Genomic DNA, 22495 nt, shown 5'->3' with positions numbered 1-22495 from the left:
GACGTTAATATATCTATACAATCTGGGAAACTTATTACCGACCTCTACAAGAAGCCAACTGATAAACGTCAATACCTACACTTCCAAAGCCATCACCCAAATTTCCAAAAAAGGAATATACCGTACGGCCAATTTACACGCCTTAAGCGCATATGCTCTAACGACAATGATTTTCTTGAACGCGCTAGAGAAATGTCAGTTGACTTTCAGAAACGCAATTATCCGCCGAAACTGATAGAGAACGCTCGATTAAAATGTAGTTTTTTGCAGAGAGATACATTGCTCTCCCATCAGCCTATAAAACAGCGCGATGATATCGCTTTCGTCACCGTCTACAACAAAACATTGAACAACGCTAGATCCATTTTTGAACGTCATCTGAACATATTGCACAGCGATGAAAAACTTAAAGATATTTTCCCAACTGCTCCAGTTGTAACTTTCCGCAGATCTCGCAGTATTCGCAACATCCTCACATCCTCCCGCTTAGTGCGACAGCAACCCGGTTGCTCTCCTTGCAATAAAACACGTTGTCAAACATGTCATTTCATAAACCCATGTACATATATCTCTAGTAACGCTAATTCCTTCACATTCAAGATACGACACTCTTTACATTGCAATTCATTTAATTTATGCTATTTGATTATGTGCAAAAAATGCAACGTCCAATATATTGGTGAAACATCAAATTCCATGCGAGAAAGATTTTATGGCCACAAATCTGACATAATTAATAATCGCCCCACCCCTGTCTCTGTACACTTTAATGCATCGGGACATGACTTTAATACTCATCTATCAATTGTACTCCTTGAATCCGGATATACAAATGACATAAAACGAAAAAATCGCGAATCCTACCTGATCTCTAAATTTTGCTCCCTTCAGCCACACGGGTTAAACATATACGCTGGCCCGTTACAGTTGTTCAACTTTTAATTATGCTTCAAGTGTGTCGTCCTTCCGTTATCCAGGAAGTGTGGTTGTTGGGGGTGGATGTGTTCGCCGGCGGGGTGGCAGCGCGGCCGGCTGGGGACCGCGGAGCGACCTTGAGCCTTCCTCGAAACTCCTTGTTACAGGGAGCATCGGAAGGGTCGCCTTGCGTTTTTCGGCTGTCCGCGCTGTGAACTTTCCCCTGTTATGTGTCTGTGACACATGACCCTGGGCTATATTTTTTGGTCTTGTCCGGTCTGCTACTTATTTTACTGATTGTTTTTTCAACTCTCTCAGCTAGATAAGTGTCTTCGGTTGTGTTTTTGCTTGTCTATTTCCCTTTCTCCCTCCCTTTCTACTGGTATATATACGTCCGGTTGTACGGCTACTCTTTAACCTGATGAAGTGCAGACTCTGCACGAAAGCCTTGTTCATCTTAATGGTAATAAAGTGTTCCTACCCGTTTTTTCTTCACTCTTACGTGCTTCCGCAAATTCAAGAGCCCTGCTCGTCTCGGAATCAAAATGGTGGAGGTGACGTGTCCGAGTTTAATTCACTCAAGAATAGAAACAAGGCTCAAGTGAGGAATTGCTTCGAATATTAACTCGACATCAACGTAACGAATGTGTTTCCTACTTGCTTTTCGCGCGAGACACCAAGTAAGTCCATGGAAAGCCAGTGTCAGCGTCATGTCTGTTGGCTTCGGTCAACATCGAGCCGACATTGCCAACTTCAGTGGGATATATATGTTGGTCGAAAGTTGGCAATGTCGGCGTCATGTTTCTGGTTTCTATGATCATCAAGCCGACATTGCCAATCTCTGTGGGGTGTTAATCGTAAGTTGACATTGTCAGCGTCATCTTGCTGGTGTCGGTCAACATCGAGCCGACATTGCCAACTTCAAAGTGATATCGGTCGCAAGTTGGCATTGTCGGCTACATGTCGCTTGTTTCGGTCAACACCGAGCCGACATTGCCAACTTCAGCGTGATATCGGTCGCAAGTTGGCATTGTCGGCTACATGTCGCTTGTTTCGGTCAACACCGAGCCGACATTGCCAACTTCAGCGTGATATCGGTCGCAAGTTGGCATTGTCGGCTACATGTCGCTTGTTTCGGTCAACACCGAGCCGACATTGCCAACTTCAGCGTGATATCGGTCGCAAGTTGGCAGTGTCGGCTAGATATATCGCTTGTTTCGGTCAACACCGAGCCGACATTGCCAACTTCAGCGTGATATCGGTCCCAAGTTGGCAGTGTCGGCTTGATGTCGCATTTACCATCAACATCGAGCCGACACTGCCAACTTCTGTCGTACATCGGTCACAAGTTGGCAGTGTCAGGGATATGTTGGGCCGAGATGCCCAACTTGCTGCCGATATCGGCCCGATGTATGTGCTGCCTGGGGTGGGACATCTAATGCATATTGAGTAGAGCTGCAAATTTGGAAGAATTTTGAAGTGCAGAAAACAAAGCTGCCATTTTAATTTAAAAAAAAATGTAAATGAAAACTATGTTTTCACTCTTGCACAGTCTATATTTGTGAACCAACAGATGAGGGAAGAAACCCTAGTGTAATATGAATTATAGATACAGACCTCATGCTTCAGTGAAACCAACAAGGTTGCATGTAAAGTTATATGAAGATCCGAAATTGACTTTTGGCAGCATGCCAGAGGACTGCCTTCTTTCTTAGGTAACACGGATTAGTAGGCGAAGTGGGACTGTCTGCAGCATACATTAGGCCAAATGGGACCCCCTGCAGTTCGAGGTCGGTGAACCTGCTAATAAGGGATGGCGAGATAATCTGCTAAGAAGCATTAGGCAAAATGGGAATAGGCGAAATGGGAAGACACGGTTTTAAACTGGTGTTTTAACATTTGTCCAATGCATTTATTAAACAACATATTCATTTATAACTGGTTGCACCCAAACCAATGTTCTGATGTATTATTTCCTTTGTTGTTGATGCACCATAAAAATTGGAATAATCATCATCAATGCAGGTTACTTCACAGCTGCCTCGGCATACTCAAGAAATGGGTGCAGAACCTGCGTAATGCCCACAAACTTTGACTACCACAGCACCTCCAGAAAGTAAAGGCATATGTGTCACATGGGATTTTTAAAGGCATTCACAGTATATAATGCCTTGTATGAACTGTTGTAGATCTAAGCAGCCTCTACAGTACACTCTCAGAAATTAAAACTTGTCAGGGAACTGTGATAATTGTTTCAGTTAATAGGCATGCACCTATACGCTATAAGAAGAAAATTATTTATTGAGAATGCACTTCTCTGGCTACTCATGTTGTTTACATCTACTGTTGATCACATTCATTTATCACATATTATATTCCTATATATTATTATTATATCACATATTCGATCACATTAAATTTAAAATTTAGCATATATGAGAAAATATCAGGAGGGAAGTTGCTATTCATTGCTCATTCCAACCTAAAATTGAGTGCTACAAATTTAGAGAATGTACCTGACCATTGTCATTCCTAAAATATATATTGCCATTGTAGCAAGGTCACAAAACAATAAATGTAGTCTTTTGCGGCCTCCCTGCACGTTCACTGTATCCTGAAACGCATAAGCGCAAGAAATAAATCTTGAACTTGAATAAACTTAATGTTGTATAAACTTGACATAAAATGTTGAATAATATAATGAATGATATAAAATATTGAATAAACTTGAACTCGTATATTTTCTTTACTCATCATCAGTGATCTTCATTACAAAAGCATATCGTGTTAAACTTTTTTGTTTGCGTTTCACAGACTGGGTACACGACGGCCAAAATGACAAAATCAACTGTTTCAAGCTCCAAATAGTCATGTTGCAATTTGAAGACCATACGTGGAGCTGCATTTTTTTGGAACATGCTCCACATAACAAGCATGACAAAGTCAGCACTGGATAGCAGGACCCCATCCCCAAGCAGCTTTTCTCACGCTGCAGTTGTATTCAACAAAAGCATGTGAGTGCTGGAGAAGGACATTCAGTTTGGCACAACCGCGCCATGCAAATAATCAGAACAAATAAAGGAAGAAGCAAACAAACATAGAAGGGCTGTACTCCAAAAAGAGATAAGTCCTGTGTCTCAAGGAGGTGTTACCACTTTCTAAGTAACTTAATTGATTAAGCTTACATCACTACCTGATTAACTGTCCTAACGAGTGTGATCTAATTGCTTGAAGTAATTATTTGGGCTGCTTCGGTGTGTCCATATTTGCGAGGCAAAGCACCGCTGTCGTTTACTAAAAGACTCTTTCTAAGGCGATGCTTGACATCTAAAACAACGGCTGTGATTCTACAGAACGATCTCTTTCTGCCATGCGAGTATATCTTTTCCCGGACCGTTCTTTATGGAACAATTTTTGTCCAGAACGCAGTACGGGATATTATATACATGGTTGTTGTTAACCTCAAGTCGTTTCTTATTGAAATATTGGCTGGGAAACGTGCTGTAGTACAATCCCCAGCGCTGCACTGCAGTGACGGTCTAGTTTCGGAATGCAAAACATAACGTAATTAAGAAAAGACAGTGTAAAATTTCGGCAAATAAGTTTATCGCGAATCTGCACTAAGGTTGTCATTTACGCCTATTTCTTACGTACGTACCTGCAGTGTGTATACGATAACGTGCCAAACACCAACTCGTTCACCCGATTATAATGCCAAGCGGTGTAATTACTGTTCCTGTAACGTCAAACTCCACGTATTCGAGAGACGGATATGCGCAAGTGATGCAGCAGTGGTGAGCCGTAACTAAGAGTGAAGTCAATAAATTGACTTACTTTATCAAAGATACCTACAATGCGAATAAAAATATCGTATGTAGGTGTAGAACAGTTGGGTTGACGATATACGTGACGTTCATTGCGTTCTTAGCCAGTTTGCCGCTGGTCGGAACGCAACAGCATAATTGCACGAATCGTAACTGCACAAGTGATATCAACAGCGTGTTTTGGCATTGGCAGAAAAAAAAAACGGTGCCTTCGAGAAGCCTACGTCGATAGAGCAGACCTAGAGAGGGAGGGAAGTCTTGTAGAACACTGATATCACTTACGTCGGCGCCGAAGCGGTAACGCGTGCGCTTGGAGACTGGGAGGTCCGCGGTTCGAATCCGCGGGCCGGCTGTGCCGTCTGGGGTTTTTCCTGGGTTTCCCTCAGGCGTGTAATAGGCACAGTTCCCCTGAAGTCGGCCCATGGACGCAGCTATCCTCCCCCCGAGCGGATTCCGCTCGGTCTTCCACTTCACCCTTTCCACTCCACCACCTTTCCCTTCCCGAGAAACATGTCGCCTAATCAGGCAGGCAGACCTCTCGGGTTCCTCCCAACGACACTCCCCCCCCCCTCCTCCTTCCGGCGCCCAAGCAGCACAATGTACTGAAAGTCGAGTGCAATGGGGGTGGACGGGTAGGTGGAAGGCCTTGAACAGTCCCGTGAAATTAAAGAGCATTGATAAAAGACACATACCGACCACCCCCACTGCACTCGACTTTCAGTGCATTGTGCTGCTTGGGCGGTATGCACCGCGTGAACAGCTGCCGTCATAAAAATGGCGGCCCCCATGTCTGTTTCGAAATGGTTAATTTACGATTATTTAAAACATGGGACTGTTTTGTGGAAATGAAGGGTGGTTTCAGACACAATTCGATATGGGCTTCCAGAATATTGTTACAGTTTCAAGAAGTCAAGTTATCTCCGGAGCTGACCTTTAACCTAGGAGAAACTACAATGTAAAAAATCCAGCAACCGAAATAGCTTGGCTGAGAAACATGCCTATTTGCTTGTGTAATCCAGGTATGAAGTGCAGGCTTCTCTCATTAACGCATCAACGTTCGTGCATGAAGCGCAAAGCTCGTTGTCTCCGTCGTTGTGTCCAGCCTGCCGGTGATCAGGACCACTGGGAATCAGAGCGAAGATGAACGAAAATGAGTCGTGCGTGAGTCGACTAGTTTCTTCAGAGACCGCGAGCAGACTCGTCCTCGCTCACCGACGTTTCAAAACAAAGTGATTTGCCAGCAGTTGCAAGAAACGCGTTCTTCCCAAACGTGCGATCCCTCACGGTCACGGGTTCTATAGCTATTGCACTTCTTCGATAGAATGATAGTGCATACCCATTACGGCACTGCCGCATAAGTGAATTTATTGCCTGGTTTTCGGAATCACATCAAATATTTTTGCAGGGCATGTAGGTCGTGAGAAGGCGTTCGTACTCATGCCCCGGAAACTCTCAGTACACATGAGGTACAGCTGCCAGGGGGGATGAACGTGTAGTATGTTTCTATTGTGGAGAAAAACCAGTGTTGTACCCGCTACCCGAAAAAGGTAGCGCAATACCGATACGCGCTACCTGAGCAAAAAGTAACGAAATCCCGATACCGTTACATATACCTAAAAGTAGCGGAATACCGCTACCGTTACCCGTAAAAAGTAACGCGATACTTCATGCGCTACTTTTTAGGAAAGAAACAAACAGTATCGTTGATGACGTACTTCAAACGTCTTAAAATAATAAAATAAAACAAAATCTCAAAATAATAAATCGACGTCCAATGGAGGTTACACGTAGGTTGCATGAAGGCTAAAATTTTGAAAACCGTTTTTTTACAGATTTACTAAGGCCTACTCGATATCCTGCATATCTTTTTCTCTTCCTCTAAAGCAAATAAAGCACAACGCAAGTCTACCGATAAAAGGCTCAGCAGCTTTGTCATAAAAAGAACTCGGATTGCCCGGAACGAGAAGTTAGTAAACATACCATGGTGTGCTTTTTCAAATTGGACGTTGACTTCCTTGACGCACTGATAAAGCTTTCCCACCGAGGCACATAGTAGATATCTGAACGCCGCGCTACTGTTTCGTGCTGTAGGAGGCCATGGTCCCTCCATTGCAGCGGACAAGAAATGGCAACTGTCAAGCACCTGAGCGTACGTGGTGCAATGTCATGACTCATAGCTAGCGAGGACGGCTCCAGAATGGAGTGACGTCAGTTTGCAGACAACTCCGACAATGCACCAAATCTTCAAGAAGGTTCATCCCAAATAGGGAACACGTGGAGGACACGACCTCTTTGTAAGATAACGGCCTCTGCAATCTCAAAGATTGCGCTACCGCAAATTTGAAGCGGAAGTACTTCTTTCGTTACCAGTTTAAAAAAGTAGCGCGATCTCTACTCCGCTACCGAAAGAAGTAACGGATACGGTGGCGCCGTTACTAGTAGCGGCGCTACGTACAACACTGAGAAAAACTCACGTGAACTCTAGCGTTGGGCCAATCGTTGGTCGACGCTTGAGTAGCTTTTTGCTTTTCTTTTTCCTTTTCTTTTTTTTTTTCCTGGCTGACCCTTGACGCTGGCAGTGCTTATCCTTTCTCATCTGTTCTCTCTATATCTCCCGCTTTGGCGGTTCATGATGGTCCCGTCCAGTGAAATAAATAACAAAACGCGGAAGCGTTGGCTGTTTCTGTTACACAAAGTGCTTTATTTTTCGTGATAGGTATTTCCAAATCACGAGCTGTAGTCTGCTGTATAGCTGTGCAAAACACGAACATGATGTGAACATTGTTTCCGAAGTCCGAACGATATGCCGAAGCAACTTTGCATTCACTGATAGCTGATGTCTCACGTGGAAGATTTCACAGTCGAACAACAGTATATTGGCTGCACGCGCACACACATTCAGAGGTCCGGCATGACAGAGAACGTGTCCATATCCCTTTGCTGCTTGTGTAGGCGTCTGGTTGACCCGTCACAAAGGAACTTGTGCAGCTGCTACCCCGAAAGATGATGCTCTATATATACCGCTCTGAGTGGCTTATCCATTCTACTGTATCCGTGCAGGTGCTGTTCTGAAGCTGACGTATGAGTTGAGTGCTTATACCTGAACTAAAGGGGGGCTCAGAAACGTGAAAACCAAAAACTCTACCTGCCAAAATTCTGCGTATATGCCACAGGTGTGGTAGTATGCCATGCTAAGCGGCAGAATGGAATAGGAAGTGACTTCCCTGTCATCGAGAGGGTAGTGGAAAAACGCAGTACTGGCCCTTTTTGAATCGTTGTCGCACCAAGCAAGCGAAGCAGATCTGCCTTCCACTTGTCTATCACTGAATTGACTTGAGGAACTATCCATCAGCCATCGAGGTTTTCAGAGTCGGTATACGCAAAATGTTAGAGAAGGACACTAAACATCATCCAAAGCGGTACCGGCATAGATGCTTTGCTGGCGTCCATGCTGCACCCACCATGTTTTGAAACTTTACAGCGAGTTGCTCCGGCAGCGCCAACCAACACGGCGTCATCGGCTTGAGCACGCCAAGGAAATTTCATAATTTCAAACCAACCAATGAGCGCTCACATACCGGGGAGCGGCCTCAGGAGCCAATGGGCTCGTGACGGTTGATGACGCGAAAAGATCGCAGCGCCTCACTTTAGTCGGCAAGGGAACTCGCGACTTTCGTCCCCTTGCAGCTGCCTGGACCGCGCTTAAGAAGGTACCTATAGCCGGTACGCATGGGGTGTCGAAGCCCTTGTACCGCTTGAATTTCGCAGTGGTCGCGAACTGTACCTGCTGATTGAGGACTAGTACCTCATATGTGTACCGCTTGGCCAAGGTGCGGGTCCTCTTTCATGCGGTACATATCGGGTGCCGGATTTAGAGTGTACAGAATCACATCATTTTGAATGCTCGGCGTTCTGTTTTAACGGTGTAGGGTGCTCACCGGAACGCCCACCACGGCTCCGCCGACAAGGTCTCTGACAATCACTTGCCAGATATCCAAATGAGCTGTAATTCGCCTTTGAATTGGAGCCGCAAGGTGAAGAAAAGGAATGTTGATTGTCCATTTCGCAGTAGCATAGGCACTATATAGTCCACGAAAGTATTCCCGCAGCCCCTTCGGTGCTGTCTGTCTTGCGGCGATGTCTGCGCCCTTTGCATAATGTGTGGGCAGAGTTTCCACGCTTACAGCCATCACGCCAACTGAGAAACTAACGCTAACATTGCTTGCTACGAAAACTCGGTGCCGAACATGATGGATACGGATATATGGTCCTTTAGAAACGTGGAAGAAGACATCCGCGGTATACAGAGTGCAAAGTCCATCGTGGCGAAGTGGCGAAGAGCTTCTTTCGTGCGCGCAACGCCTCCCGGAACGTCAACTCATCACGGGCAAAGTGACGACGAGGATGACGAAGGTGACTCCCAAGTCATCGCATCGCCTTTTCACCAGTGTCGAACGGTCACTTCAAAGGTGGATTAAATTGAAGCGTACCAATTACTGTAGGAGTATCGAGGATGATCGCAGCTTCCACTCTATGCTTGAAAGCTCTAGTACGCTGGCAGAAACCGTTTTCACGGAAGTGACAATCAAATGCTGAAATACTATGAGAGTAATTAGGGTGATTCTCCTAATGTGATAAATTCTAACTGCCGACGTATACTCGTCGGAGCATTCTGGGATTTTCGGCAGTTACCTTCTGGATGTTTTCGTGACCATTGAGGAATGTTTGGACAATTTTCAATCACGGCAAATTAATTTTTTCAATTAGACTTTGAAAATTGAACTGCAAACTTTCTTACAGAAATATGGATGTCCTCCACGAATAACCGTAGGCCCAACAAAAAATTTACGCAGTACCGCAACAGAAATAGTCGAATATGCTTTAGCCACGCCTGCATAAGTTTCGTGAAGAAGCGCGCTCGAAATGTGCGTCTAGAGCAGGAAGCGTCCCCGCCTTCACTCGTTTTGCCTTTTTGACAAGACGGTACACGCTTAAAAATGAACTTCACCGCATAACACGCTCCTAGCCAACCATTATCTCAAGTGATATCGTTATCTGCCCTGGGGGCTTAATCGCTTTGCACGTTCAACCTAACGACACGAGTGGACTGAACGAGTCGTTCAGGCTAACGAAACGAGCAACTTTATCGACGATTTGCTGTGGTCACAATCTCTGCTCCTCGTTAAACTTCTTCTTTGTGGCTATTGTGCACGTAGCGAGCGGTCACGTGCTGTGATGTCACCGCCCTGAGCGAACAGCAGGCTGCGAGCGAGACTGCATTTTCCGACCAATAGGGTTGTATTATTTGTTCATATAGCCTGATGGAACTTCCGTCTTGTGTATTCATCTTCTTCTTCCTACTGCCCCATTACTTGGCTCGCTAGTCGTTTCGCTAAAGGGATTTAGTAAAACATTCAACGTGTCACCAAGTATCGTTTGTAAAACAGCTGAGTGTTAACTTCAAGTTTTAGCAACCTCTGAACTTGGTTCAGAGTTAACCAGCGTTGGTGAAACTGTGCCTAATGTATGGGCTAGTGGCTCACGGCGGCATTTTGAGATGACGAAGAAGAAGAAGTAGGAGGCCGCCATTCCTCGAACAACGTGGAAATAACGTGCAAGCATCATGTCATCGTCCCGTCGCTCTGCTCGGACAACAGCCGAGCAATACGAAATAATGGTGCAGTATATGCAGGAGCACGAAAACCTCCTGCGAGGCACATTTTCTCCCGCGTATACTGCACAACAGCGTGAGAGGGATTGGGGGCAATTAGTGGAGCGCCTGAACTCTGCGGGGGGTGCTGTGAAGACGGTGGAGAGGTGGCGAAAGGTGAGTACTGGTACTTTCCTCTCTGGTAGGCAACAACTAGGCGTTTTCTTTGTGCCTGGATGCCGACTTATGCGACGGACAAAATAATAAGTGCGTAATGAGACAGAAGTTACATGAATGGTTGCACAACTGGAAATACAGTGCATACTCGTTTCTGGACATAGGCATGGCAGGATTGGAAGTCAAATGTCAAGGCCAAGGCAGCCAGGATACGATCATCCAGGAGTAGGACAGGGGGTGGGCCTCCCCCCAAAGAGCAGTTTACCCCTGCAGAGGAAGTGTTAGTTGGTCTCCTGGGAGAAGTCTCCATCGTTGGGGTGGACACGACGGCTGAACTGGGCGTAAGCCTTGAAGAACAAACCCAAGCTACCGGTTCAGCTGCTGAGCTACGCCGCGTAGTAATACACGATGGGGCTACAGCAGGTGGTACGTATCGTGCAGACACTTTAGTATTTCATTGTTCTCATGAGATTGAATCTGTTTTACGAATGAAGATGTTCTCATGTCCTGTTTAATAATATTGTATTGTGATACAGGAGCAGGGAATGTTTCCCCCCCCTACATCACAGGAGACCGAGATATTGTCCCCCTCAGTGACAGCAGCAGACAGTGGTCAACAGGACAACCCTCCTTCATCCCCGCATATGCCACAGGAGGGGCAAAGTGAGGTACGCGAGCCGAGGCACCGGAGGAGAAGCAGGATCAGTAAGATTAGTTTACATGCAATTGTTTGTTATGTCTTAAGTTTTGTAGCGCTTGCATTTGCTCTGTGTTGATGCAGTAAATCACACATACAGGGGCTCTCAGGCAGCAGTATCAAAACGAGGTCGGCCAAAGCTTTATCAGCCTGCAAAGGGAACAGCAAGCACAGTTACGACAAATATGCGGCTCCCTGACAGCACTCGTGGGTGCAGTCAACAGGTTGGCTGATGCAGCCGAAGAGCTCCGAGAAATCAAGGACCTCCTCACCGTAACCATTTATTTTATTGCCTTTATGAAAACTTTCCCCTGAAGTATGGAGGTACAACATGCACGTACTATCAGGCTTGCTAACTAGCGGGCTATAAATTTGCAATACAATAAATCTTTGCCGTAATGAGCCTGACCAGAATGTTATAGAACATTTCTGGAGAATGAAACGAAATATATACAGAATGCTTTGTTGTTGAACTTCCCTCATGAAAAATGTTTAGCTGTTGAATTATCTCATAAAATGTATAGAATGGTTTGCTGTTGACCTTCACCAATCAACACTTCATGATAGAAAGGTCGAAAAATGCTATACACATTTATTTCGGAGCATTTAATTTGGCTGTGTTCATCACAACACCGTAGCATGACTAATGCAGTTGCAAGGTCTGCGTACCGGATACCTTTACTCCATCTATTCTCCAGTGAGCTGTCTAGCGACATGATCACGAACTCTTGCACCTGCGGAACGGGAAACCTCCTCCCTTTCATTATGATTGGTCAATGTGTCGAACATTCCGCTGTCCCCCTCAATTTCGTCTTCTAACCTTAATCCCTCACTCAGACAAATGTTGTGGAGTATTGCACATGCGTTAACAATTTGTCCCACCACACTCTGTGCGTAATGCAGCACTCTGTGCCTGTGAAGGCACCGAAACCGGCTTTTGAGAAGGCCGTTACACTGCTCAATTATAGCCCGTGCTTTCTTGTGCCGTATGTTGAAATTTTCCTTGTACGACTCATGTGCTGTCTCGGATTCGGAGTATGGTACCAACAGCCATGGCTCGAGAGGGTACCCACTGTCTCCTATAAAGAAAACAGTGTATCACGTTTGCCCCAGCGTAAAGAAGTCACTATTACCAATCAGCCAGGAATTCGAACTCGGGATTCGATTGCTTGCAAGAGCCTCCCGTACAGCTGAATTCCTCCATATGAAGGAGTCGTGCGTGCTCCCAGGATATTTGGCGTTGACGTTCAAAATTTCAAGCTCGGACGTGCAAATCTGTAGAATGAGAGTTCATAATCAGATATGTTGTAGTTATTTTGTATTACAACTACTCTTTCAGGTATCCTTGCAGCGGTAGCAGTGCAAGTAAAGAAAGTTTGGATTTGTTTCTGGTTTGGTGTTTGAAAGAAAAATAACTATTAAAGCTTCTAATGCAGTATCTGTGATTTGTTTATATCTCGGCTTTACAGCACTACTATAATGACAATGGGTATAGTTAGAAGAACATGGCGCCTAACTATTTGGCCTTAGTCGCTCTTGTGCCATAAAACACCAAAACACCATGGTGCCTAACGAGCCCTCGACAGAAGTGCATGGGCATATGGGGATGGCCTCATCATACGTACCAGTTGGACATTCATCGAGTGGTAACCTTTTCGGTTTACATACAGGAACTCCTCTGTAGCTGGGGCCACGATAGGTACATGAGTGCAATCAATTGCACCAATGATACCTGGAAACCTGTACGTTTCGTAGAAGTCGTCTTTTATGCCCCAAATGGTCGCAGCATCCACGGGGAATTTAATCCAACGTTGAACAAGCGCCGGTTGCTGCATCGCGTTGGTCACTTGCCGAATACAGCGACTGGACGTGCTTTGAGGAAGCCCAATTTCTAACTGGTTTCCAACGGGTGTTTGATAACTACCGGAACCGTAGAAATGCAATGCGCAAAGCACCTGCAGAAAAAGGATGGTAACCTGTAATCGTCGAGTAATTCCTGAATTATATTAAAATACGGGATGCAGGTCGGTACCCGGATCACTGGGTCTTTTGCAGCGAAAGACCATCAACACAAAATAGCACTGACAGAAGTTTTCTAACTTATCACGGGCTAGACACCCTCCGCACCGTTAGTCTTAGCAACAGGGCTACGTTGCATTCTGATGTGTTAATTGCACCATTCCAAACTACGGCTCACGTACCTTTGTTTCCACGGGCAATGCATCCAGTCTCCATGTAGACGGTGTGATATATGGTCGGAGGTCCTCACAAACGGTGCGTGCAGCGTTTTTTGACAGACGGAACAACTTCACGAAATCTGTCTCGTCCAATTGAAAGGCATCCTGACGCCTTCGGGTGCGTGGGGCACGGTCCGCCGCTTGCGTAATTGCCCAACTGAAGAATCCTTCCGCCATCTTCCCTTGGCTGCTTCAACGTCAGCGAGTCGTTAGGAATAACGAAACGAGGAACTTTATCGACGCTCTGCTGTGGTCACAATCTCTGCTCCTCGTTTAGGTCTGTCGTTGAGGCTATCGTGCTCGTTACAAGCCCTTACGTGTTGTGATGTCACCGCCCTGAACGAACTACAGCTGCCAACGAGGCTACAATGTTTTCGACCAATGGGTTTGTTTAATTTTGCTCGGATAGCTCGCATGGCTTGTCTATGGCTTGTCGTTATCACTTCTTCGTCTTTTTTCTCGTCATGATCTGCAGCTTCTTGAGAATATCTCACAGCCCTCATAGACCACTGGTGTAAATACGACGAAACAAAAAGGATATCACTTTCTACACAGCCGTGGAGCAATACGTGCTCGTTTCCGCAGAAATTCCGTTTCCGCGAATCTCCAAACGAAGATGTTTGACATTCTAGCGAGTGGGTAGACCCACTCGTAAAGCAAACGATCACGTTCGATCGTTATTGGACCGAGAGATTACGCCCCTGTAACGTTAACGAAAAGAGCGCGTCATATACCACGTGCCCAAGTTCACGAGTCCCTCGCGCTTCGTTAGATCATGAGCCACGTAGAAGATGAAGCTCGACAGCACGTGAACATATTCGGCAGGCAAACGACATCGTTGGTCGTTACGCGAGCCAGAGATTACGCCCTTTGTCCCGTTAACGAAAAAAGCGCGTCACGCGTCACGTGAAACGTGTCACGTGTCCATGTTAACGCGAGCCCCGCCCCTCGTTAGCTCACGAGCGATGAAAGCGATTAAGCCCCCAGATTTGTTGAAAACGGAAGGCGTACACCTTTTCTGTGACAATAATGAACAGAATAAGTGTCACAGAAACGGCATACGCCTCCCGTTTTCAACAAATCAGGGCAGATAACGATATCATTCGAGATGATGGTTGGCTAGGAGCGTGCTATGCGGTGAAGTTCATTTTTAAGAGTGTAGCCGCCAGCATCGCAAGATTAAAGCGGAGAAAAAGGTACTAAATCAAGAGGCGGGAACATTTCCTCCTTTCCTCATATCTTCCTTGAGCTCTTCTACGACAATCGAGAAGGCGGGGCTAAAGCTTTTTTTTTTTTTTTTTGCGCTACTTCTGTTGCGATACTGTGCATAGTGAATTGTGATGGACGTTGTCCTCTTCGTCTTGTTAATCGATAGCCGTGAACCACTAAAGGCCTTGTCCGCACTATTGCGTTTCAATGAGTAGGTCTGCGAACCGACGCAAGCCCCGAGCGACGGACGTATACACTCTTGCCTTTTGCTTTCGGCGGACCATACTGAACGTGACTGCTACAATGCTGTCCTTACCGGATTATGTCATGAATGGTGTTTACAAACTCGTTATTGTATTGTTGGAACTCAGGAGTGTCGTAGTTGAACATCTCCAGTCCTAATATACTGTAGCTGTGTTCAGTGTGAAACCATTGCTTGAACAAGAACTCTTCCTGCTTCTCTTTGACGCGCTGAAACCTCCGGGATGCGATTGTAACAACCGTGGCTTTGCAACTGTCAATCAGAGAACATGGGCAACACAGGGCAACGTGGACTCTATAGCATTCTTTCTTTCTTGTGCCCTATTGTGTGCACTTTAACATATACACTCTCAGAAATGGACTTCACCGCATAGCATGCTTCTAGCGAACCATCATCTCGAATGATATCTTCATCTGAAGTCGAAGGCGTACGCCTCTCGTTTTCAACAAATCAGGGCCGATAACGATATCATTCGAGATGGTGGTTGACTAGGAGCCAGCTATGGGGAGAAGTTCACTATGGGGGGAAGTCCACAGTAGGATAGCAGAGTTCAATTTCTGGACGGCGCGCGCACAGAATCTGTCGGCGGAAGACGAATGCACGAGAAGACGTGACGTTGCTCACGTGCACCCAAGAAAGTATGACGCCGCTCCTGTCGCCCTTGCGCCTTCGCCGAGATCTCGCCTGAAAAAGTCGCTCGGGCGGATACCCGGTAAATGGAAGCATAATCTGGCCAATCACGTGCGAGCCAAGCGCAAGTGAATGTTCCTCTCACGGGAGGATGTCAGACTTGCGCGACTAGTAATTGCGTTACTTGTAATCACAGCGTCGAGTAATCCAAAAAGGAACACACTCATTTGACGTGAATTCGGAGTTGATAGTCAACACGCCCTCAAAACCGAACCCGGTGCCGCCTGCGCTGTCTGGGGTTTTCCAGCGCGTTCTTCAGACGCTTTCAGACGTATGTCGGCGGCACAGTCCCCGTAGAGAAGTCGGCCCAGGACGCACATTCCCCAGGGCGTCAGTCGTGACGGTGCCCGCATCTGTGAGGCCAACAACGGCGAGTTCTTTCACCACCACCACCACACCACCACAACCGTCAAAACCGCACTGACCGACCTCCTGTCTTCATAATATCTTCCCATGTCCACTTGTTTCCTTTTATCTTCTTTTTTTCTTCTTCTTCTTTCTTTTTTACTGGGAAACAGAAGCCCTCTTTTGCCCTATAGTGACTCTATTTTGCCCATCTGTAACCGGACGAAGAAAGGGATGTGAAATGAAGGGCGAACGAAAGGAGAGGAACGTGAACTGCCCCGGGTGCGTAGCAAACAGGTATGGCAAGTTTCAAAATGCGCGGAGGAGAATGTGTTCTTTCTCTTCGTGGAGCCCGCGGATTGCGATTCTTCTGCGTCGCTCAGGGGCCGAAAAGACTATGAATACAGCTCTCCCCCGGGTAAGCCCTTTTCTTCCATGCAGAGGGACACGCCAGAAGTGCAAAAATTACCCGCGAAATAGGAATAGTATATCTCTCTGCATCGTGAGTAAATATTTGTATTCCCCATACCCGATTCTCAAGGCTGGTATTGCACTGAATTTTCCTGTGTTCTATACAACCGACATCTGTGCCTAATGCGATTTTTAGGATTAAAAAGGTGAGAAGGGTGGCTGGCATTAGGCGAAATGGGACTGCCAACAAGTGGGGTTGTGGGCGGGTTGTTGACTGCGGGGGCATATGGGAGATGAAGGCTGCGAGTCTAGTGAATGGTGAACGCGCCTTTAATGACGATAGTATTCGAATACAGCAGCATGAACATATGAAGTCTAAACCGTCTTCACGTGATACATATTTGAGGACATTGCTACGCATGACCACAATTCAGGGACAGCCTGATAGCAGAAGAACGTGTAAGGAAGCCAACTTGAAAGAAAAGTATGCGGCGAGGAGGGAGGAAGATGGAAAGAGACGTGGGCAGACGAGGAAGGGAATTTGTACATCAGATATCGCGCGCGGAGCCCGGCTATCAGCAGCAATCGCCCAGCGCAGAATGATGAATCAGCTCTGATAAGCTTTGCCAAACTTTTCTTCGCTGTGCCGCTGCTCAGAATTGTGGGCTGCAGCTCGTAGCGTGTGGAACGGGGTGATTGCCACTTGTAAGGCTAGCCCTGGTCCATTTTTTGTTCTCTCTGTGGGGAATGGGGATGCCTCCGACGATGACCAATGTGTGTCCTGGGGCGACTTCTGAGAGAAATGTGCCGGCGTATGTGTGACAGCGTCTGAGGAAAACCCCAGAAACTATCCTACCTTATGCTGAAAAGAAATTATGCTCTATAAGCTAAGAAAGCGAATTCAGTAACTGCACCTCACTTTGTTACTTGCACCTTGTTACTCCATGATCACTGTATCGTACGCTTCAGTTTGTTCTTGGCCTTATCAAGAGGACATTTGAATGTTTAATTCCAAATTTTGCGTCTTAGTCTCTTCCCGGCACCATCAAGAATGCTTGTCGGTTATCAACTCCCTCCCTTAGAGAAATAAAAATAAGAAAATAAACAAGCGGAAGACTGCTTATTTTCAGAACATCTAGAGGTGAAAGCAGAGTCACGTTCGGCACAAAAAAGTGATTGGAAAATCCACACTTCCTAAATAATGTCGGGCACGCACGCTTACGTCACCTATATGGATGCCCGCGACCTGCTTCGAGCTTTCTTCTCGTTCGTTCTTTCATTTGCTTTATGGCAGCATCCACAATAGTAACAGCAGGCCTTCCAGTGTGACCTATATACCTTTACCTGACATATAGGCCTTTTCCATATCCTGGAGGTGTTGCTCAAATAGGCGCTGGAATCAAAGACAAAAGGAAGAGAGATGCCCAAGCAGCAAATGTACTCGAGTGCAATAGTTGTGGACGGCATGTGTCTTATCAATGTAATTAGTGCGGCCCTTAATTATTTTGTAATTAATCTTCATAATTCCTGAAAACAAGCTGAGCGCGCAATTCCAAATTTAGAGAGCACAACCCTGAGAAGTCTAGTCAGCAGGAATCGAAACAGTAACACTTTTCTGTGCCCTTAAAAAATGAGCGAAAATGCACTATCGTCGAGAGTTGCGCGAATTCGGGCAGCCGCTCTTTCCTATCACCTTCACTGACACCGTTTGACGATACTGGCATCACGCTGTTCCTCAAAACATGGGGCCCCTCGCTTCCTAGCGTCCACGTTGTTTTTCTCTTGTTCAAATCTGATACAACGTAGACATTTATTGAGCACTCAGTTGTCTCGCGACGTAGACCCTTAGTTATAAAAAATATAATTTATTGAGCAGCGGAATGAGTGATTGTGTTTTTGCTATCTGCGAGGTTTTTACAGTAATGCATTTGTAGTTTTATTGCGTGACGTTTATCACATCACATCGCGAACTGTGTTGTGCAGATCAAACGAGATGACGACGGAAAGAAAATCAAGTTCGATATATCGTATGAAAAAAAATTCGTGAAGAAACACTTCTTTTCTTTATTTTGGTCATTGTGCACCTTGGAAAAAACGTCTTTCGTTGACCCCGATGCGAGAGAGTGAAAGAGCACAGTGCCGATTCATGCGTCGAAGATTGGCTTTAACTTGCGGAAAGAAAACAAAAACAAATGCATCGGGTGGCTCTATATCAGAGCTGCCCTTATCTTGAGCTGCATTTTCCGTCTCTCTCTCTCTCTCTCTTTTTTTTTTTTTTTTTTTCACGGACGCAAAAGGTGTTAGTGTGCTCTTTCATTCTCTCGTGTTGGGGGCAACGGAAAGACGCGACTCTAGAGATGTGTAATAAATAAAATACAGAAAGAAATGATGTTCCTTCACGATTTTTTTTTCGATCTATCGAACGATCTATCGAACGATTTTTGTTCTAGAAACGGCTTTGGTATTTGGTGACCGAAGAGGTCAGATGTTCTCATTGGAACAACTTCGTAGCATTCATAATTAAAAAGTTAATTATTGAAAGTTAATTAAGACATAGCCATGAATCGTCGCCCACGAACGAGCCTCACGGAGCAGAACATTCAAGCCATTCACGATCTTCTAGAGGGTGGTAGACGTTTGAAGGTTTCCGAAATTTGCTGGGTAGACATAAGCTATAGAAGCACTCAATCCATAATCACAAAGGACCTAGGACTCCGTAAAGTGACTGCCCGATGAGTCTCACTTTTTTTTTTTTTTTTATTGCAGAACATGAATTTGCACGTTTGCACGTGTGTGAGCGGCCATAAGCGAGGTTTGCACGAGAAAGGGACTCGTTTTTAAAATGCGTCCTGCGATGAAACTTCGGTACACCACTACACGTCTGAATCGAAACAAGCAAGCATGGAGCGGATAAAGAAAGATGAAGCACCCCCTGTCAAAGCCAAGACTCGGCTGGTGGCCACTGTTCCTAGTGGTGGAAGAAGAAGAAGACTCGGCTGTCCGCTGGCAAGGTGCCACTGGAGCACCCTCCTTATGGCGCTGACTTATTGCCCTGTAACCTTCACCTCTTCGGGCCACTCAAAGAAGCTCTGGACGGCTAAAGATTCCACGACGACGCAGTGGAGGAGTTGCGCACAACTGGCTCCTGACACAACACACTTATGAAGACGGGATAAAAAAGCTACCGACCCACCATCTCGGGTGGCTCAGTGGTTGCATGGCGTGCTGGACATGTCACTTCGAGATTGGGAGGTACCCGCGGGTTAGAATTTCGGTGCCGGCTGTGCTGTCTGGGGTTTTTTTCCTGGCTATATACCTCAGACGCTTTCCAAGATATGTCGGCACAGTACCCTTAGAAGTCGGCCCAGGACGCACATTTCCTCAGGGCGTTAGTCCTGACGTTGCCCGCCTTTGTGAGGCCGACAGTTGCGAGCCCTTTCACCAGCACCACCACTAAAAGCTACCGACCCGCTGGGAAAATAAACGCATTTCTACATCAAGGGGATGTGTAGAAAAATAATGCACACTTGGCATATACAGTGAACCCTCGTTATTATGACCATGGTCGTTCCCGAAAATTTTGGTCATAATGCGGAATTGTCATATTAACGGGGCGGGATTTGCAGAGGTTTCACTGCATTGTTCCCCAGGAGTATGGTCGTAAAGCGCGTATGCCAGATTATCGGGGGTCATATTAACGAGGGTTCACAGTATATTTCTCACCACAAATAAAGAAACATAACATGAAAGTCTCGTTTATATTTAATCCACCTTCGTGTTTATGCATTACAGCACACGAGCAAGACGGATGATAAATTCACCAACAGCGGTTCTGGAGACGCCGCCGTAGACACTGAAAAAGCGGGATTTCCCAGCGAATGCGTCGTGTGTGGACAGACGTACCAACGCTGGCCTGAGCTCCGGAACCATATGCGGTCACATAATCCTGTACGTCCATATTTTCATATGAACACCATAGTCTAATTTGACCTACATTGAATAACAGTTGCCAGACGGAATGCATGGAGCTTTTCATGCCACAACCAAACGTACATTTTCAAGGTCTATGCAGTTAAAAAAAATAATTCGTCCAATTGGACAATTTCCCATTTCATGTCATGCTTTAGCTACCTCTTAAACTAAAACCATTTATTACCAATTAGGCAGTCCTCCCGTTACAAATAACATGTCAATTCAGACCAACTAGCCCCATATAGTTAGCAAGCTCAATCCATATGGTTATACTAAACAGTACAAATGGACCTATAGTGGCATCTCTAATGCCAGCCAGCGGGAAAGAAGTACAACTGAACACATCGCTTTACTTTTTTCTTTTTTTTTTCAAGTGGGTACGCTCAACATATGTATCTAATATCCACGCAGGCACCAACCCACCCAGCCCTCTTCGAGAACTGCCGCACTGCTGCTGGAACCATCCGGTGCATCATATGTGGTGTCGTCAAGCCAAATAAAGCTTCCTTCCTGGGTCACTTCGCGTCCCACACCAATGTGCACCAGTTCATCTGCCCGAAGTGTCCGTCTAGCTTCAAGACATCCAAGGGCTTCATTATTCACTTCAAGAGAGCTCACACGTCTCTAGCCAAAGTTTATCGATGTGAACTGTGCAATTTCACGACCTTGCACCCCGGCACTCTAAAAGCACACAAACGGAAACATGATGGCATCGTCGAGAAGGAACGTTGCGAGGTGTGCTTCAAGGTGGTAAGGAAATCCAATCTTAGGTACCATTACTTTATCCACACCGGCGAGAAGACGCACATCTGCAATGTGTGCGGCAAAGGGTACTGCACGGGAAAACGTCTGGGAACGCATATTAATTACGTACACTTGGGCATCAAACGCAAGCTCGAGTACAGAGATTGTCAAGTGTGTGGTGCGCGAGTATGTCCCAAAAGCTTGGAGTCACACATGCGCCGTCATACTGGCGAACCGACGGATACTTGCTGCATCTGTGGGAAGCACTTTTACAGCCTCGAGAATTACAACGCGCATATGGAGAGAATGCACGTGCGCATGAAGGATCGGAAGTGCCCTGTGTGCCAGAAAGCGTTTCGCAGTCTCTCAGCCCTGCAAAGTCACATACGTGTGCACGTGGAGGAAAAGAGGTTCAAGTGTGAAGTGTGCGGGAAGGCATTCAAGTGGAAGCATAAGGTCGGGGATCACATGAAGACGCACAGCGAGGAACGGCCCTTTAAGTGCGAGCTCTGCGGGGAAGCGTTTAAGTGGAAGCATAATCTGGCCAATCACGTGCGAGCCAAGCACAAGTGAACGTTCCTCTCACGGGAAGAAGTGCGTGATTCTATGGCTTCGATTTCTGTGTTTCTAACCATTGGGTGTTTGTTTTCAAAGAAATTTCCTATATCAAAATACATGAAATTGTGGCACGTTTCATGGTGTGCGACTGAGCTGTAATACTGGGGACTGTTTTGATATATGGACAGCTAGTTGGAAGCAGGGTCTTGAGCAGCTGGCAGAGCAAAAATGGGCACTATTTGCGGTGGTGACGTGATGTCAGCAAGACTAGAAATATGACTAAAGCGCGTGACTTTTTTTAATTTTATTCTATTCTTAATTATTCGTTAACTGTTTGTTTTAGAATAGGAAACCGGCGTGCCGCGTGGCTGCCCTTTCCCCTTTTATCTTTCCTTTTCCTTTTTCTGCCAAGAACTCTTCGCAGACTGACTTTCTTTCCCTCGATTTCACTTTTCAATAAGCATATGCCCCCCCCCCCCCCTTACCCTTATTTACTGGGTGCCACCACTTTGGAGAAACTCGGTTGATTCGGATTGAAACGGATATCACTGGTGACAGACCAAAACGACTGATTTTGCGCCCGCTTTTATAAACGTCATCTGCATGCAGAGAGGCATGCTGGGAAGGCTCAGAATTGCAGAAATGGTTGCTGGCAGAAGTGATTGGCTAGGGGAACGGTACATAGGTGGGGAAGTTACTTTTATTTTGAAGTGCACTACCGTTACTCACTACTTTTTTCAAAAAGTAACGCGTTACGTTATTCGTTACTGTTGCGGTAGTAGGTAACGCGTTACTAACGCCGTT

General features: G+C 46.0%; 2 protein-coding genes across 3 annotated transcripts; both read left to right on the top strand.

Annotated features, from left to right (window-relative positions):
• Nucleotides 1-10335: 10335 nt before the first annotated feature.
• On the top strand, nucleotides 10336-12640 carry LOC135389885 (myb-related transcription factor, partner of profilin-like). 2 transcript variants are annotated; one of them, XM_064619919.1, is made up of 4 exons: nucleotides 10336-10566; nucleotides 10731-10992; nucleotides 11103-11271; nucleotides 11364-12639. In XM_064619919.1, the coding sequence occupies exons 1-3, from the start codon at nucleotides 10363-10365 to the stop codon at nucleotides 11231-11233; spliced, it is 597 nt and encodes a 198-aa protein (XP_064475989.1). In that variant the 5' UTR covers nucleotides 10336-10362; the 3' UTR covers nucleotides 11234-11271; nucleotides 11364-12639. The 2 variants fall into 2 exon arrangements, with proteins under 2 accessions (XP_064475989.1, XP_064475988.1); XM_064619918.1 differs by having other exon boundaries at nucleotides 11103-12640.
• A 3724-nt stretch (nucleotides 12641-16364) lies between these two features.
• On the top strand, nucleotides 16365-21827 carry LOC135389884 (gastrula zinc finger protein XlCGF8.2DB-like). The gene is made up of 3 exons (XM_064619917.1): nucleotides 16365-16424; nucleotides 20210-20365; nucleotides 20801-21827. Exons 1-3 carry the CDS (start codon nucleotides 16404-16406, stop codon nucleotides 21704-21706), a joined length of 1083 nt encoding a protein of 360 aa, XP_064475987.1. The 5' UTR covers nucleotides 16365-16403; the 3' UTR covers nucleotides 21707-21827.
• The last annotated feature ends 668 nt before the right edge of the window (nucleotides 21828-22495 follow it).

The sequence above is a fragment of the Ornithodoros turicata genome, chromosome 3 (genome assembly GCF_037126465.1).
Source record: "Ornithodoros turicata isolate Travis chromosome 3, ASM3712646v1, whole genome shotgun sequence".
In the NCBI taxonomy this organism is placed as follows: Eukaryota; Metazoa; Arthropoda; class Arachnida; order Ixodida; family Argasidae; genus Ornithodoros; species Ornithodoros turicata.
This window is presented reverse-complemented; position numbering and strand designations above follow the sequence as displayed.

Bases quoted from the DNA above. Each gene is read 5' to 3' on its own strand.
- LOC135389885 (XM_064619918.1), top strand. From the start codon at position 10,363: ATGTCATCGTCCCGTCGCTCTGCTCGGACAACAGCCGAGCAATACGAA. The intron at 10,567-10,730 runs GTGAGTACTGGT...TTCTGGACATAG, and splicing joins CGGTGGAGAGGTGGCGAAAG to GCATGGCAGGATTGGAAGTC. The intron at 10,993-11,102 runs GTACGTATCGTG...ATTGTGATACAG, and splicing joins CGATGGGGCTACAGCAGGTG to GAGCAGGGAATGTTTCCCCC.
- LOC135389884 (XM_064619917.1), top strand. From the start codon at position 16,404: ATGAATACAGCTCTCCCCCGG. The intron at 16,425-20,209 runs GTAAGCCCTTTT...TATGCATTACAG, and splicing joins TGAATACAGCTCTCCCCCGG to CACACGAGCAAGACGGATGA. The intron at 20,366-20,800 runs GTACGTCCATAT...ATATCCACGCAG, and splicing joins ATATGCGGTCACATAATCCT to GCACCAACCCACCCAGCCCT.